General features: G+C 48.5%; 1 protein-coding gene across 3 annotated transcripts in view; it reads left to right on the plus strand.

The window, feature by feature from the left end:
• DLGAP3 (DLG associated protein 3) overlaps window positions 1-15,720 on the plus strand; it is a 69,479-nt gene that overhangs the window by 26,509 nt on the left and 27,250 nt on the right. For all 3 annotated transcript variants that reach the window (XM_070078782.1, XM_070078783.1, XM_070078781.1), the window contains 2 exons: window positions 2,325-2,530; window positions 2,819-2,891. In XM_070078782.1, coding sequence (XP_069934883.1) covers window positions 2,325-2,530; window positions 2,819-2,891 — 279 coding nt within the window. The remainder of the gene's footprint in view (window positions 1-2,324; window positions 2,531-2,818; window positions 2,892-15,720) is intronic.

A 15,720-nucleotide genomic window follows, 5' to 3' on the forward strand; every position in this document is an offset into this window, starting at 1 on the left:
AGAGGGGGAGCCCTGCAGTGTGGCAGAGCATGCCCTGGCTGTCCCACCCGCTGGCCGGCCTCTCAGCCTGCCTGCCACTCTGCTCTCTGTGTGGGGGAGGGACTGGTCCATCCCTCTTGAGCTGGGGCTCCAGGGCAACTTAGGCCTGGGAAATTGGAGCCCTTCCCGGGAGAAGCAGGGGGCTGGCCTCATCCAGCGAGGCATCTTCGTGGGATGCCAACATCTTTGCCGAGGCCTTGTTCCTCTCGCTGGACACCAGCACTCCCACAGCCCTGTTCTGGGACCTCCTTTCCTCGCTGAGCCTTGTTTCTTGATGGAGTTTAATCTCTCCTTTGTTTTCCCATCTCCTCACTGAGCCCCGTTCCTCCCCGTGGGTTTGTTCAGGTTCCCTTTCCCACCCTTGGGGCTCCCACATGGATCACTGTCCCCTTACCTGGCCTCACTGCTCCCTGGAGCCCTAAGCTCTCCTGAGCCTTGCTCCTTCTTGGGGTTCCCATCCTTAGCCCATTCCGTCTCCCCCAGCCCTCTCCCTGTTGCCCATACCCCATTCTTCCCAGTGTAGGCCACCTTAGTGGATGTGCTCAGCATCCTGCCAGCGTACCTTTGGGCTCGCATATCCCAGCCTCCCTCATCTTCCCTGGCTCAGAGGAGAATCCAGGACCATCCACCGCAGCTTGATCCCTCCTCCAAGGCTGGAGCCCCTCTTGTCAGGACCCCCTTCACCCCTGAGCTGCCCCCTCCTCATCTTTCAGGGGTCTCTCTGCTGGCTCTTGCCCTTCTGAAACCAAGCCTGAAGTTACTTCATCCCGAGAGAGCTTCCCTCTACCCCACCCCACCTCCTGTCTCCCCCCTCCCCAGGATCTTAGGGCACAGATTTCCCTTTTCTCCGTTTCCCTTCTGCCCCCCCCAGAGTGTGACTTCCACACCCCCATCCCTGGAAATGCCATGGTAGAGGTCACCAACGAATTCTCTTGAGAGTTGTCCTCAAAAAGGCCCCTTTCAGTGCTCAGGATAATAGTTAACCATTACCGAGCACTGTGTCCTGGGAACTCGTTCTTGGCTTATTTGCCTTTCCCGCCGAGCTCTGATGTAGGTATAACAACCAAGACCAGTTCACACACAAGGAATGGGTACTTGGTGATGCACCAGCTTTGCTCCAGTTCATGCAGCTAGCGAGTGATGGGGCCAGAATTGGCACATGGATCTTCTGACTCTCGAGCCTGAGTTACTGACCTCTGAATGCACTGTGGCATTTGACATAATCAACTCCTTTTCTTAACATGCCTCCTGTTTCTGTGACATGGCATTCTCCTGACTTGCCTCCTACCCCTCTGCCCACTCCTTCTCACGTGACTGCAGACTCCTCTTCCTTTGCATCCTTTTAAAATGTCAGCAGATCGCTCTCAACTCTTTTTCTGCTCACTTCTGGGCCATCTCCTTCACCTCGATGCATTCAGCTGCTGCCCATGACTCCCGTATGTCTGCCTCCAACCCTGGTCTCCTGCCCCGAGCCCCGCAACCAGACGCCCAGCCACCTGCACGGCAGTTCCATGCCAAGCTCCAGGTGCTCAGCCCCGGACCTGTCCCCTTTCCCCAGACCTGTTTCTCCGGGGTTCTGTAGCTCAGTGGGGACAGCACCCAACCAGGTCTGTAGCCAGCAGCCTGCAGCCGTCCTGTCTCCTGGCCACCCCCACTTCTCCCAGGGTTCCTTGGGCCCACTGATCCCCTTAGTGCCTCATTCCCATCTCCTTTCCTGTTCCTTGTCATTGTCCCCATCCAGGCCTTGTTATCTTTTGCCGGGATTGCAGCCTTAGCCTCCTAATTGGGCTCCCTCTCGCTGCTTGAGCCCCTGCCCTGCTCCTGGTCCACCACATGCCCCGAGCCTGTGGGCACAGTTGGAGGGCTTCATCTGGGGCACCAAGCTGATGGCTCGCACCTGCATAAAACCCTTGGGGGCTCCTCACCCAGGGAGGAGAGTTGGAGGCCTTGGGGATGTAAGCTGGTGAAAAGGATGGAGGAGGAGGGGTGGAAGGTGGCCCAGGTCAGGTGATGTTTCAGTGCCCCGGGGGTGGGGTTGACAAAGGTCACCGAGGCCACTGACCTTAGCACCTGCATGTGGCCCCCATCCAGACTTTCTAGATGGCCCTCAATTAAGTGGTGAGAGATCCATGATGAGGGAGGGGCCAGCCCTTCCCATGCTGCCTCTGTGTGCTCCTGAATGTGGTCTGCATCAGCCAAGGCTGGGCATCTCCCACTGCTGGTGGGGAGAGAGGCCCCTGGCCCCCTGTGGGCTAGGAACACATCTGAGAGACCTATCCCTGCAGGTGCCGCAAGACGACTGGGGGGGCTACCCCACGGGTGGCAAGGACGGGGAGATCCCCTGCCGCAGAATGCGCAGCGGCAGCTACATCAAAGCCATGGGGGACGAGGAGAGCGGAGACTCGGACGGCAGCCCCAAGACCTCGCCCAAAGCCCTCGCCCGGCGATTCGCCTCCCGCCGCTCCTCCAGCGTGGACCAGGCCCGGATCAAGTAAGCTCTGGGAGGCTGCTGTGGGCCTTGCAGGAGGTGTGCTGTCCTGGAGCGGAGCTTGGGTTTAACTGGGGTGTCTCGTGCTGTTCCTCACCAAGGGGTGTCCCTGCTGATTGTCCCTCTCCGAGGCATCCTTTAGGGGAGTCTCTCTATTCGGAGTCTCCTGAGGACCTCACTTTAGGGGTTCCTGGGGCAGAGTAGAACCTGCTGAAGCCCCCAGTGTTGTCCTCCCCCCGCCCCACTTCCTAGCAGACTCCAGGTCTGACCCTGGAATTGCACTTTTTCCAGCTGCTGTGTCCCACCCCGGATCCACCCCCGGAGCTCCATCCCTGGCTACAGCCGTTCCCTCACCACCGGACAGGTAAGGAGAGAGGCCCTGCGTCCCCCGAGGAGGGGGGGGGGGAAACGGGATTCCACCCCTTGCTCAGCCAGGGCCGTGAAGTCAGGGGGCTTGCCCAAGGAGAGAACGGGGAAACTTGCCACGGGGCCCCTGGAGCTGACCAGGCCCTGGAAGCTCAGAGACTCCCGTCCTCACTGCCCATCAGGCGGCCTCTGAGTGATGAGCTTGTAAGGGCGGCACCAGTTCTGAGTTCCCCGGCTCTCTCCGGGCCTGACTGCTCCCAGCCCACCCCCTTGCCAAAGGTAGCATGGATTTGTACAGACAGGGCAGAGGTCGAGCTGCAGTCTCCCGGGTGATCTGGGCCCGAGTCTGCCCCTACCACTTCCCTCCTGTGCGACCACTAGCAAGGTGCCTTACCTGGCACCACCTCCTGCCTGTCTGCATTTTCTCAACTTTAAAATGACGATAATAGCGGTGGTGACCGCACACGCACAGGGGTTTTGTGGAGGCTCCGCCAGAGGATGGATGCAAACACAAGGTACCTGGTCCCAGATGGATGTTTTACAAATGTGAGGTGCAAACCTCAGTGTGGATGTTTCCCTTAATTCAACGGAGGAGGCAGCGCGGCGGTGGGTTCGGCTCCTAGCTCAGCTCCTCACTAGCTCCGTGACCTGGGGCAAGTTTCTTGACTTTTGGGAGCCTTTTGAGCCCCACTTTGCCTATTTAAAAATAGGCATCATAATAGTGTTCTTGGCACATGGCCAGCACTCAATAAAGGTTAGCTATTTTTACTCTTTGCTGGGGGAAAAAAGCAATGCAACAAGCAGTGCCGAAGACTGTCCACATCGGCTCCTATTGTTTGACGCTGCGGTCCCTCAGTGTCGCTTTGTTCCAGTCCCTGAATCTGGGGATCTGATTGGCACAGCTATCTTTTCACATCAAACCAGCCTGTGTGGCTAAACGCGCTCGCTGAGGCCCCGTCCCCATTTTACTTCATCCGTCAGCACCATCTGACCCAGCTGACGACTCCTTCCTGCAGCCCTCCACTCAGCTGGCTTTGAGGCCATCACTCCCCCAGGCTCTCCCCCTTCTCTTCTCTGCCTGTTCTCAGCCTGTGTCTCGGGTGCCTCTGCACTTCCCTAGGAGCTAAACACTGCACTTTTCCAGGCTCAGTCCCTGGGCTTCTGTCTACACCCAATCCTTGGGTGATGTCATCCAGGCATATGGCTTTGAATATTACTGAGGTGGGTGCATATCTGCAGTCTGTATCCTCCCATAAATGCCAGGCGTGTGCACGTGACTGGGTGCTGAAATCTCTCTTGGGTGGCTGGTAGACATCTTACACTTGAGATACCCAATGTGAAACTCTTAAAATTGCTGCCCTATCCGTTCTCCTGTCCATTTCAGATAAGGAAAATGCTATCTTTCCAGGGGCTGTGGCCGCAAAGCCCAAAAGTGGTCTTTTTTTTTTTTTTTTTTAAGATTTATTTATGTATTTGAAAGGTGGAGTTACAGAGAGGCAGAGGCAGAGGCAGAGGCGAGGGAGAGAGAGAGATCTTCCATCCGCTGTTCACTCCCCAGTTGGCCGCAATGGCTGGAGCTTAGCTGATCTGATGTCAGGAGCTAGGAACTTCTTCCAGGTCCCCCAAGGGAGTGCAGGGGCCCAAGCACTTGAGCCATCTTCTGCTGCTTTCCCAGGCCGTACCAGAGAGCTGGATCAGAAGTGGGGCAGCCACGTCTTGAACCGGTGCCCATATGAGATGCTGGCGCTGCAGACGTGGCTTTACCTGCTACACCACAGCGCAGGCCCCCAGAGGTGGTCTTGGCTGCCTTGTCTCTCCCTCCCTCTCACATCCCGCACCCGATGCTTCAGTAAATCATGAAGAGAGAGCAGCCCCTCCCCGCCGCTGCTCCAGCCGTCACCGTGTCCTTAGGCCCGGAGTGCTGCGCTGCCTTCTGCTTGGTCTCCTGTGTTTGCTCCCGCTGCACTTCAGCCCCTCTCAGCGCAGCCAGAGCCATCATTTAAAAGTGCGATTCCGTTCACTCACTCTTCTGCTCCACTCTCTCTGTGCTCAGGGGAGCTGTCACTGTGACCTGCAAGGACCTTCGTGGTCTGCTGGTGCCAGCCCCGAGTTCCTCTGCGGATGCTGTTCCCTGCCCTCCTCGCTGCTGCCACGGCAGACCCCAGGATGCTCCTCGGACCCCACAGGGGAACTGCAGCGCCACAGCTGTGGCCTCTCCCCTACCTTTGCCTGGTGTCTCCTTCCCAGACACTCCCGTGGATCAGTTCCTCACTGTTTTTTTTTTCCCCAGCCTGGCTTTGTTGGCATTTAACCCTTGGTTTTATTGATTGAAGGATTGATGAACAATAATTGCACATATTTATGGAATGCAATGAGACATTGCAATACACATATGGCATGTGTGTCGATCAGATCAGGGTAGTTACCATTTCCCCCCTTTGGTCCTGACCTTGTGATTGGAGAGCCTTGGAGCTCGTGTCTTCTCTTTGCTCAGAAGATACGTAGTAGAGTATTAGGAGCTGTAGTCACTCCACCGTGCTGTGTAATACCAGGAACTTACTCCTTTGATCTAACTGATTTGATGCCCTCGACCAGCTCCTTAGGTGCCCCCTTGCCCTCCTGATCTCGTAATTATGAGTCTGTGTTCAGATGGGCTTTTCTAAGCTTCCACACAGGAGAGAGAACAAGTGATATTTGTCTTTCTGTATCTGGCTTATTTCACAGCATGAGGCCCTTCAGTTCCATCCATTTTGTTGCAAATGACAGGATTTCAATACTTTTTATTGCTGAATAACATTCCATTGTGTGTATATATACCACATTTTCTTTATCCATTTATCTGTTGATGGATACCTTAGTTGATTCCATACTTTGCTATTCTGAATAGTGCTGTAATAAACCATTTAAAAAGTGCAGGTCTTGCTTTGATGGGATCATTTTGTGGCTTCGGGGTACATACGTAGGAGAGAGACCGCTGGGTCATAGGGCAGATTTATTCCTACTTTTTAAAGGAGTCTCCACACGGTTTTCCACAGTGGCTGCCTTGATTTACATTCCCACCAACAGTGTGTAAGCCTTCCCCTTTCTCCACATCCTCACCAGCATTTGTTACTTTTTGTCTTTTTTTATAATAATCGTTGTAACAGACTTCCTCACTCTGCTAGGTCTTTTTCCAAAATTTCAATTTAATTCTCCCTTCCTGACGTTTCCTGGTCCCCTTCCTTGATTCCTTTTCCTCCTCCCCCTTAGCACTGCACATTAACATCACGTATACTGACATGTTTCTCCCGGAGGTATGGTTTATTACGTGGTGGGCAAAGTCTGACCGGCAGGCTGAATAAGGCCCATGGGATCATCTGGTCTGGCACCTCCAAGGCAACCAGGGCAGGACTCCAAATGCAGGAAGTCTATAGCAGACGAGTTCCTTTTTCTTTCTTTTCTTTTTTTTTTTTTTAAAGATTTATTTTATTTGAAAGGCAAAGTTAACAGAGAGGCAGAGGCAGAGGGAGAGGTCTTCCGTCAGTTGGTTCACTCCCTAAATGGCTGCAGTGGCCAGAGCTGAACCAATCCAAAGCCAGGAGTGAGGGACTTCTTCTGGGTCTCCCACATGGGTGCAGGGACTCAAGCACTTGGGCCATCCTCTGATGCTGTCCCAGGTGCATCAGCAGGAAGCTGGATTGGAAGTGGAGCAGCTGGAACTTGAACTGGCACCATATGGGATGCCGGTGCTGCAGGCCAGGGCCTTAACCTGCTGCGTCACAGCACTGGCCCAGCAGGCTGATTCTTAAGTTGATAGTTTTGTATGGCCTGCAAATGATGTTATAAATATCCAAATGGCTGTTGGCAGAAAAAAGGCTCCCCAGCCCTGGCTTATGATCTCTGCTTTACCGAAGAGGAAAGAACTGTGGGGCTGTAGAGATGGTACCCTATTGTTCTAATCATGTTTTCCCCCTAAAGTCTGTTTTTTTTTTTTTTAATTTGCCTAAAACATCTTTTCCTCTCTTTTATTTTAAAGCTTTTTGTTTCCCCATGTTTCAGTATGTCTTTTGTTAATAATTTATAGCTGGATTTTTGTCTTATATCCACCCTGAATAATTGCTTGAGAGTTTAGTACATTTATGTTTATTGGGATTACTGATATGTTTGAATTTATCCTCTTTCTTTGTGTCTTCTATTTGTCCTACTTTAAAAAAAAAGATTTATTTATTTATTTGAGAAAGAGGCAGAGAGAGATCTTCCTGCCACTGGTTCACTCCCCAAACTCCCATCTGCTGGAGCTGGGCCGATCCAAAGCCAAGAGCCAGGAGCTTCCCCTGGGTCTCTAACATTGGTGCATCTCTTGGGTCATCTTCTGCTGCCTTCCCAGCCCATTAGCAGGGAGTTGGATTGGAAGTGGAGCAGCTGGGACTTGAACCAGTGCCCACATGTGATGTTGGCACCCCAGGCTGAGGCTTACCCACTACACCACAGAGCCAGCCCCTATCCTATTTTTGTAATAATATTTTCTATCCCTTTGCTGCCTTCTAGATTGATTTTCTTCTTTTTCTTACCAAATCCCACTAGTTCATTTTTTGTAGTTACCCTTCTAATTATTTTAGTGTGCATGTTTGACTCAAACAATACAAAAACCTTACAACACTTTCATTCTGATGATCTCTTCCCTTCCTTTTCTTAATTTTTAATGCAACATAAATTTATATTCTTGCAACTCTGGAGACTAGAAGTCCACTCTCAAGCTGTCAGCTCAGTTGATTTCCCCCATTCCGTGACTTACATTTTCATACTTCTTCATGTTGTTGTCTGAAAAATAAAGTATTTTAAATTTGTTGAAGCACAGTATTTCTCCTCTTAATTGTGCTGTTGGTGTACACCGTAAGAAATCTTTGCCTAATCCAAGATCACAGAATCACAAGAATAATGTTTCTCAGGGATCTTGTAGTTTTGGCACTTAGATTTAGATGTGTGATCCATTTGGAGTATTTTTTGGGGGGAGCAGTGTGTTTGAGTTAGGAGCCAGCTTCATTTTTTTGCATGTGTCCTTTGTTGAACTTTTCTTGCCTCATTGTAATTTCTTGGTTCCTTTGTCAAAATCAATTCACCATAAATACATGTGCTTATTAATGAGACTTCAGATCTATCCCATTGGTCTATGTTAGTCTGTCCTTCTGTTACCACAAGCTTTGATAACTGTAAGAATTTATTTCAATAAGTTTAAGTCACTGAATTCAGTTAATCCTTTTAAAGATTGTTTTTTGTTTCCTTTATTTATACATACAGATCTGGGGGAACCTTGTGGATTGCTATAAAAATATAGTTGGCATTTGAAGGGATTTCATTGAATATGTAGCCCAGTTAAGTATTACTATCCTTATTTTTTAAAAAAATATTTATTTGTTTATTTATTTGAAAGGCAGAGTTACAGAGAGGCAGAAGCAGAGAGGGGAGGGGGTTTTCCTTCTCACTATACCTCCTTGTATATAGTCCTCCCTACCAAATATATTCCTTAGTACATTTTTTTTTAGTGAATGTCTGTTAGCAAACCCTGGCCTGAACAAAAAATATGTTTTATCCTCATTATTTGATATAGTTTAGCTTCTTATGGAATTCTGGGTCAACATTTATTTTCTTTCAAACCTTTTGAAGCTATTCTTTGTCCCCTGTCTTCCATTGTTGCTGTTAAGAAGTCTGCCTTCATCTCGGTTGTCTTTGTAGGTAACTTTGGATTCTCTCTGGCTGCTGTTGAGACTTGATTTGATTTAGGTGTTCTGCAGTTTCTCTGCATGTTTCTTTGTGGGTTCCCTAAATCTGAGTATCCGTGTCATTAACACTTCTGGAAAATTTGCACGGTGACTGTTTGTATGGTACTTTTTTATTCCCACTCTTGTATCCTCTATCTAAGATATACCTCTTGTAGAGTTTGTGTAGTTGGTTGTTGCTTTTTCTATCTAATCCAGCAATTTCTGTTTTTGGAATGGGAGTTTTTTCCTTCATTAACATTTAATGTGATTATGATATGGTTAGATTGTCTCATAATTTCTGTTCCTCACTTATTGCCTTCTTTGTATTAACTAAATATTTTAGTGTAACATTTAAATTCCTTTGGTAATTTTTTTACTTTTCTATTTGAGTTATTTTCTTAATGTTTATACTAGGAATTACAGTGTGTACCCTAGCTTAACAAAATATTACTAATTGTGGCAAAATACACAGAAGCATTGTTCCAGTGTCTCTCCTTTTCCTTTCCCTTCTTTGTACTATTATTGTCGTATACACTGCCTATATATGTTATCACCCTATCAATTGCTGAAATCAATAGTGGTATTATAAGTGTTTTTATATAATCTTAGGTATTTTATTTTTTAAAAATTTTAAAAAGATTTATTTAATTACCTGAGAGGCGGAGGTACAGACAGAGAGAGAGAGAGAGAGAGGGAGAGAGAGAGAGAGGGCTTCCATCCGTTGGTTCACTCCCAAAATGGCCACAACAGCCAGAGATGGGCTGATCTGAAGCCAGGAACCAGGAGCTTCTTCCAGGTCTCCCAAGTAGGTGCAGAGGCCCAAAGACTTGGGCCATCTTTTACTGCTTTTCCAGGCCACAGCAAAGAGCTGGATCGGAAGTGGAGCAGCAGTGACTTGAACCAGCGTCCATATGGGATGCTGGCACTGCAGGTGGTGGCTTAACCGCTATGCCACAGCACCAGCCCCAATCTTAAGAATTTTAAAGAAGCTAAGAAAGTAAGTGAGAAAATGGATTTGTGCAGCCTTTTGTATTTGCTCAGTCGTTTACTGTTTCTGGTGCTCTTCATTTCTTTTTGAGCATTTGAGTGCCACAGAGTGTTACTTATTTTTTAGCCTGAAGGACTAGTATTCATATTTTTTTTGTAAGACAGGTCCGTCAGCAAGAGATTCTTCAGTGTGTATTTATCTGGAAATGTCTGTTTGTATTTTAAAAAAAAAAAAAAGATTTATTTATTTATTTGAAAGGCAGATTACAGAGAGGCAGAGGCGGGGGGGGGGGGTGGTCCTTCCATCCATTGGTTCATTCCCCAGATGGCCCACATTGAGTGCAGGGGCCCAAGGTCTTGGACCATCTTCTACTGCTTTCCCAGGCCATAGCAGAGAGCTGGATTGGAAGTGGAGTGACAGGGACCGGAACTGGTGCCCATATGGGATGCCGGCACAGTAGATGTCAGCTTTACCTGCCATGCCACAGCGCCAGCCCCTGTACTTCATTTTTGGAAGGTAGTTTTGCCGGATATAGAATTCCTCCTGACACTTTTTTCTTTCAGCACTTTGAATATATCATTCCAGGAATATATCATTCCACTGCCTTCTGGTGTTCATTGGTTGTGATGAAAAGCCAGTTGTTTTCCTGTATTGTCTCTTGCTGATAATGAGACTTTCTCTGTCGCTTTCTTTCCTTTTGAGAGGCAGAGTTACAGACAGAGAGAGGCAGAGACAAAGCGAGAGGTCTTCTATCCACTAGTTCACTCTCCAAATGGCTGCAACTGCTGGAGCTGAGCCATTTGAAACCATGAGACAGGAGGTTCTTCCAGGTCTCCCACATGGGTGCAGGGGCCCAAGCACTTGGGCCATCTTCCACTGCTCTCCCAGGCCATAGTGGAGAGCTGGATTGGAAGTGGAGCAGCCAGGACTGGAACTGGCGCCTGTATGGGATGCCGGTGCTGCAGGTGGAGGTTTAATCCATTACACCGTGGTGCTAGCCCCTTTCCTTTGGTATAGAGATTTATTTATTTGAAAGGCTGAGTGAGAAAGAGAGGGAGAGGGAGAGACATGAAGAGATCTTCTGTCTGCTGGTTCACTCCCCAGATGGCCAGGATTGGGGCAGGCCAAAACTGGAGCAGCAGGGATTCAAAACAGCACTCGGATTTGGGATGATATGGGGTGCTGGTGTCAGAAGCATCAGCTTAACTCGCTGTCCTGCCTTTAGGTTTCAGTTTTGATGCTAATGTGTCTGGATATGGATCTGTTCATGTTTAACTTCGAGCTCCTATGATCTATAGATTAATATTTTAAAAATCACATGTGGAGGGCCAGCGCCGCAGCTCAACAGGCTAATCCTCCGCCTAGCGGTGCCGGCACACCGGGTTCTAGTCCTGGTCGGGGTGCCGGATTCTGTCCCAGTTGCCCCTCTTCCAGGCCAACTCTCTGCTATGGCCCGGGAGTGCAGTGGAGGATGGCCCAGGTGCTTGGGCCCTGCACCCCATGGGAGACTAGGAGAAGCACCTGGCTCCTGCCTTTGAATCAGTGCGGTGCACCAGCCGCAGCGCGCTGGCCGTGGCGGCCATTGGAGGGTGAACCAATAGCAAAGGAAGACCTTTCTCTCTGTTTCTCTCTCTCTCTCTCTCTCACTGTCCACTCTGCCTGTCAAAAAAAAAAAAAAAATCTCATGTGGAAAGTTTTGGATCATTATTTTTTCAATTTTTTTTGCCTTCATTCATGTCTTCCTTTTCCTCTTCTTTTTATTTTTATTTTTATTTTTTTTTATTTTTTATTTATTTATTTTTTTTGACAGGCAGAGTGGACAGTGAGAGAGAGACAGAGAGAAAGGTCTTCCTTTTGCCGTTGGTTCACCCTCCAATGGCCGCCGCGGCCGGCGCGCTGCGGCCGGCGCACCGCGCTGATCCGATGGCAGGAGCCAGGAGCCAGGTGCTTTTTCCTGGTCTCCCATGGGGTGCAGGGCCCAAGCACCTGGGCCATCCTCCACTGCACTCCCTGGCCACAGCAGAGGGCTGGCCTGGAAGAGGGGCAACCGGGACAGAATCCGGTGCCCCGACCGGGACTAGAACCCGGTGTGCCGGCGCCGCTAGGCGGAGGATTAGCCTAGTGAGCCGCGGCGCCGGCCCCTTTTCCTCTTCTACTTTGCTGTCTTTGCTGTCTCTTCCCCCTCCTCCACCTCTGTCTCCACTGCCACTTCCTCCTTGGAGTCTCACTGTATGTGCTGGAATTCCTGATGTTACCCCAGATGTCTCTGAGTCTCTGTTCATTTCTATTCAATCTTTTCTCTCCATTCTTCCAGTTGGATACTTTCTATTTATCTGTCTTCTCCTTTCTTAAGTTCAGCACCTCTACTCTGATTTTCATTTCGATTATTCTACTTTCCAGCTCCATCATTTCCATTCGTTTCTTTAAAAAATAATTGCTATCTCTGGGTAATGATTTGTATTCACAAAGTCATTGTTGTCATTCTTGCCTTTACATCTTTAAACATGGTTTTCTTGAACTCTTTGGCTGACTGTAATACCTACTTTGTAGCCTTTGATGAACCCAGCATTTGAGGACAGTCACACGTCTCTATTTGTAAGCCCGTAACTTTTTCTTGAATATTCAATAATTGGGTAATTTTGGTAGCAACTCTGGCTTCTTAACCTTTCCCTCTTGAATATATTATTGCTTTCTTTGTTTGTTTGTGTATCCCTGAATGAAATCTGTGAAAACTTCCTTCCCTGCAGCTTCTGAAATCTTCACTCGGTTTCTTTTCTTATAATTTTTATTTTCTAGCCTTGTTTCCTAGGGGTTGCCACTGTGTCTACATAGCTTAGTGTTCAGCCAAAGATTGGTCAGAGGTTGTGCTAAGCATCTTAAGCTGGTAAAGCCTCCTCTCTCTGCCTGTGACCGTGGCCCAGGAAGGACAAACGCCAGGTTCTCTTGTGCTTCCCTCTGCAAAGCTGTCCAGGTTCCTTTGGCCAGGAATGTGCTACGGCTCAGGCTTCACTGGTTTGTGCTATGAATTCACACCGTTCCTAATTAACCCAGGACCAGTGGAGCACTTGTCATACTGGCTGTGCTTGTCTCGCCCTTGGAATTGCTGGCCTGCCAGTCCACTGCTTTCCCTCAAACAGTGCTGAAACCTCGGCCTGGCAGTGCTGCGGGCCTTCCCTGTTCTTAACACAACTGACCTTGCTCCAAGTTCAGTGGAGCCCTCTGGCGTTGGCAGTGAAACAGCTGATTTTAAATCTGCACTGTCCTCATTGGACTCCTGAGATTGGTAAGAGCTGGGGGCTAGGAGCAGGGGAGCAACCTCAGGAGAGGAGAACAGCGTCACACTGTTCTCACCTAAGTTTGGCAATCTTTTTTTTTTAAAGATTTATTTATTGATTGATTTATTTGAAAGTCAGTTACACAGAGAGAAGGAGAGGCAGAGAGAGAGAAAGTCTTCCATCTACTGGTTCACTCCCCATTTGGCTGCCACAGCCGGAGCTTGGCCGATTGGAAGCCGGGAACCAGGAGCCTCTTCCAGGTCTCCCATGTGGGTACAGGGGCCCAAGGACATGGACCGTCTTCTGCTACTTTCCCAGTCCATAGCAGAGAGCTGGATTGGAAGTGGAGCAGCTGAGACTCAAACTGGCGCCCGTAGGGGATGCCGCACTGCAGGCAGTGGCTTTACCCGCTATGCCACAGGGCTGGTCCCAAGTTTGGTAATTTTTATAAGTAAATATTTCTTTGCTATATGCCTTTGACTGATTTTCAGAGTGATGAAATGATATTTTGACAGCTTTGTCCAGCTTTGTAGTTTTGTTTTGGGTGATAGGATTTGATGTATCTTCCTTATCTGTTATATCTGAAGTGAAAAGTTTTGGAAGATTCTCAGCCACTTCATTATCTCTTTAAATATTACCTCCTCCACATTCTATCGAGCCTCTCTTTCCAAAACTTCTATTAGTTGTCTATGGGACCTTTCTGTTCTTTTCTCCGTATACTTTAGCCCCTCCCTCAAGCCTTTACCTCTTATGCTGCCTGCTGGATCTGTTTCTCAGGTGTGTCTTCTAGTTCACTGACTTTCTCTTCAATTGTGTTTCATCCCATGTACACTAATTGTGTTTTTAAGTGTGAACTTTTTGATTTTTAATGTAGTTTTTTTTAAAGATTTTATTTATTTATTTGAGAGGTAGAGTTACAGTGAGAGGGAAAGACAGAGAAAGGTCTTCCTTCCATTGGTTCACTCCCCAGATGGCCACAACCAGGAGCCAGGTGCTTCTTCCCGGTCTCCCATGTGGGGTGCAGGGGCCTAAGGACTTGGGCCATCCTCCACTGCCCTCCCAGGCCACAGCAGAGAGCTGGACTGGAAGAAGAGCAACCGGGACTAGAACCTGGCGCCCATATGGGATACTGGCACTGCAGGCGGAGGATTTACCTGTGCCACAGTGTCACCATGTAATGTAGTTTTTTAAAAAAGATTTATTTATTTATTTGAGAGGCAGAGTTACAGAGAGAGAGTGAGAGAGATCGATTGATTTTCCATCTACTGGTTCACTCCCTAAATGACCACAACCGCCAGAGCTGGGCTGATCCAAAGCCAGGAGCTTCTTTTAGATCTCCCACATGGGTGCAGGGACCCAAGGACTTGGGCCATCTTCCACTGCTTTCCCAGGCCTCCAACAGAGAGCTAGATCGGAAGTGGAGCAGCTGGGACTTGAACTGGCGCCCATATGGGATGACAGCGCTACAGGTGGAGGCTTAATCTACTCCTTAACACCAGCCTCCTTAGTTCAATTTTTAATTGTGAACTTTTTCATTTCTGGAAATTCGATTTGGTCCCTTATAAAGTCATTTTAGTGTTGTTTTTTAATATTTATTATTTTTATTGAAAGAGTTAGAGAGAGAGAGACATCTTCCATCTGCTGGTTCACTCCCCAGGTGACCGCAACAGCCAGCCATACTCAAGCCAGGAGTTTCTTCCTGGTCTCCCACTTGGGTGTAGGGGCCTAAGCACTTGAGCCATTGCTTTTAGCAGGGAGCTTGATGGGTTGTGGAGCAGTTGGGATACAAACCGGCCCCCATATGGAATGCCAGCATTGCAGGTAATGGCTTTACCCACTATTCCACAATGCCAGGCCCCCGTTTTAATCTTTTTTCTAAAAAAAGATTTATTCCTTTATTTGAAAGGCAGAATCAGAGAGACAGAAAGTGACAGATCTTTCATATGCTGATTTACTCCCCAAAGGCTACAACAGCCAGGGCTGGGCCATCCAAAGCCAGGAGCTTGCATCTCCATCTGAGTCTCCCACAGGGTCGTAGGTCCTCAAAGACGTGGGCCATTTTCCCCTGCTTATCCAGGATGTATTAGCAGGAAACTGGATCAGAAGCAGAGCAGGGACTGGTACTGTGGCATGGCTGGTAAAGCCGCCGCCTGCAGTGCTGGCATCCCATATGGAAGACTGTTCTAGTCCTAGCTGCTCCTCTTCCAATCCCGCTCTCTGCTATGGCCTGGGAAAGTAGTAGAAGATGGCCCAGGTCCTTGGGCCCCTGCACCTGTGTGGGAGACCCAGAAGAAGCTCCTGGCTGCTGGCTTCGGATCAGCTCAGCTCTGGCCATTGTGGCCAATTGGGGAGTAAACCATGGAATGGAAGACCTCTCTCTTTCTGCCTCTGCCTCTCTGTAACTCTGCCTTTCAAATAAATAATCTTAAAAAAAAAGAAAGAAAGAAAGAATGAAGAGAAAAAAATGGAAGCCGAACAGCCAGGACTCAAACCCGCACTCTTGACATGGGATGTAGGCATCAGTGTACTAAGTAGTGGCTTAACCAGCTGTGCTGCAATGCCCCCCTAGTCTTAAAGCTTTTGAACAAAGTTTACAAGCTATTTTGTTTTAGCTAAGGTAACACTGACTGCTGTAACAGGTAAACCCTGTCTTCTCGATAGTTTAACTCAAAAGTTGAGTCCTTGTTTATGACATGGTTTGTATTAGTTATGTATTGCTGCATTATAAATTATCCCCACATGTAGTATCTTAACAGGAGGATCCATTAGCTTGCACTTTCGGTGGGTCAGGAATCTGACTGCAGTTTAGTCTCTTAAAAACCAGGA

Source organism: Oryctolagus cuniculus, chromosome 7 (genome assembly GCF_964237555.1).
Source record: "Oryctolagus cuniculus chromosome 7, mOryCun1.1, whole genome shotgun sequence".
NCBI lineage: Eukaryota > Metazoa > Chordata > Mammalia > Lagomorpha > Leporidae > Oryctolagus > Oryctolagus cuniculus.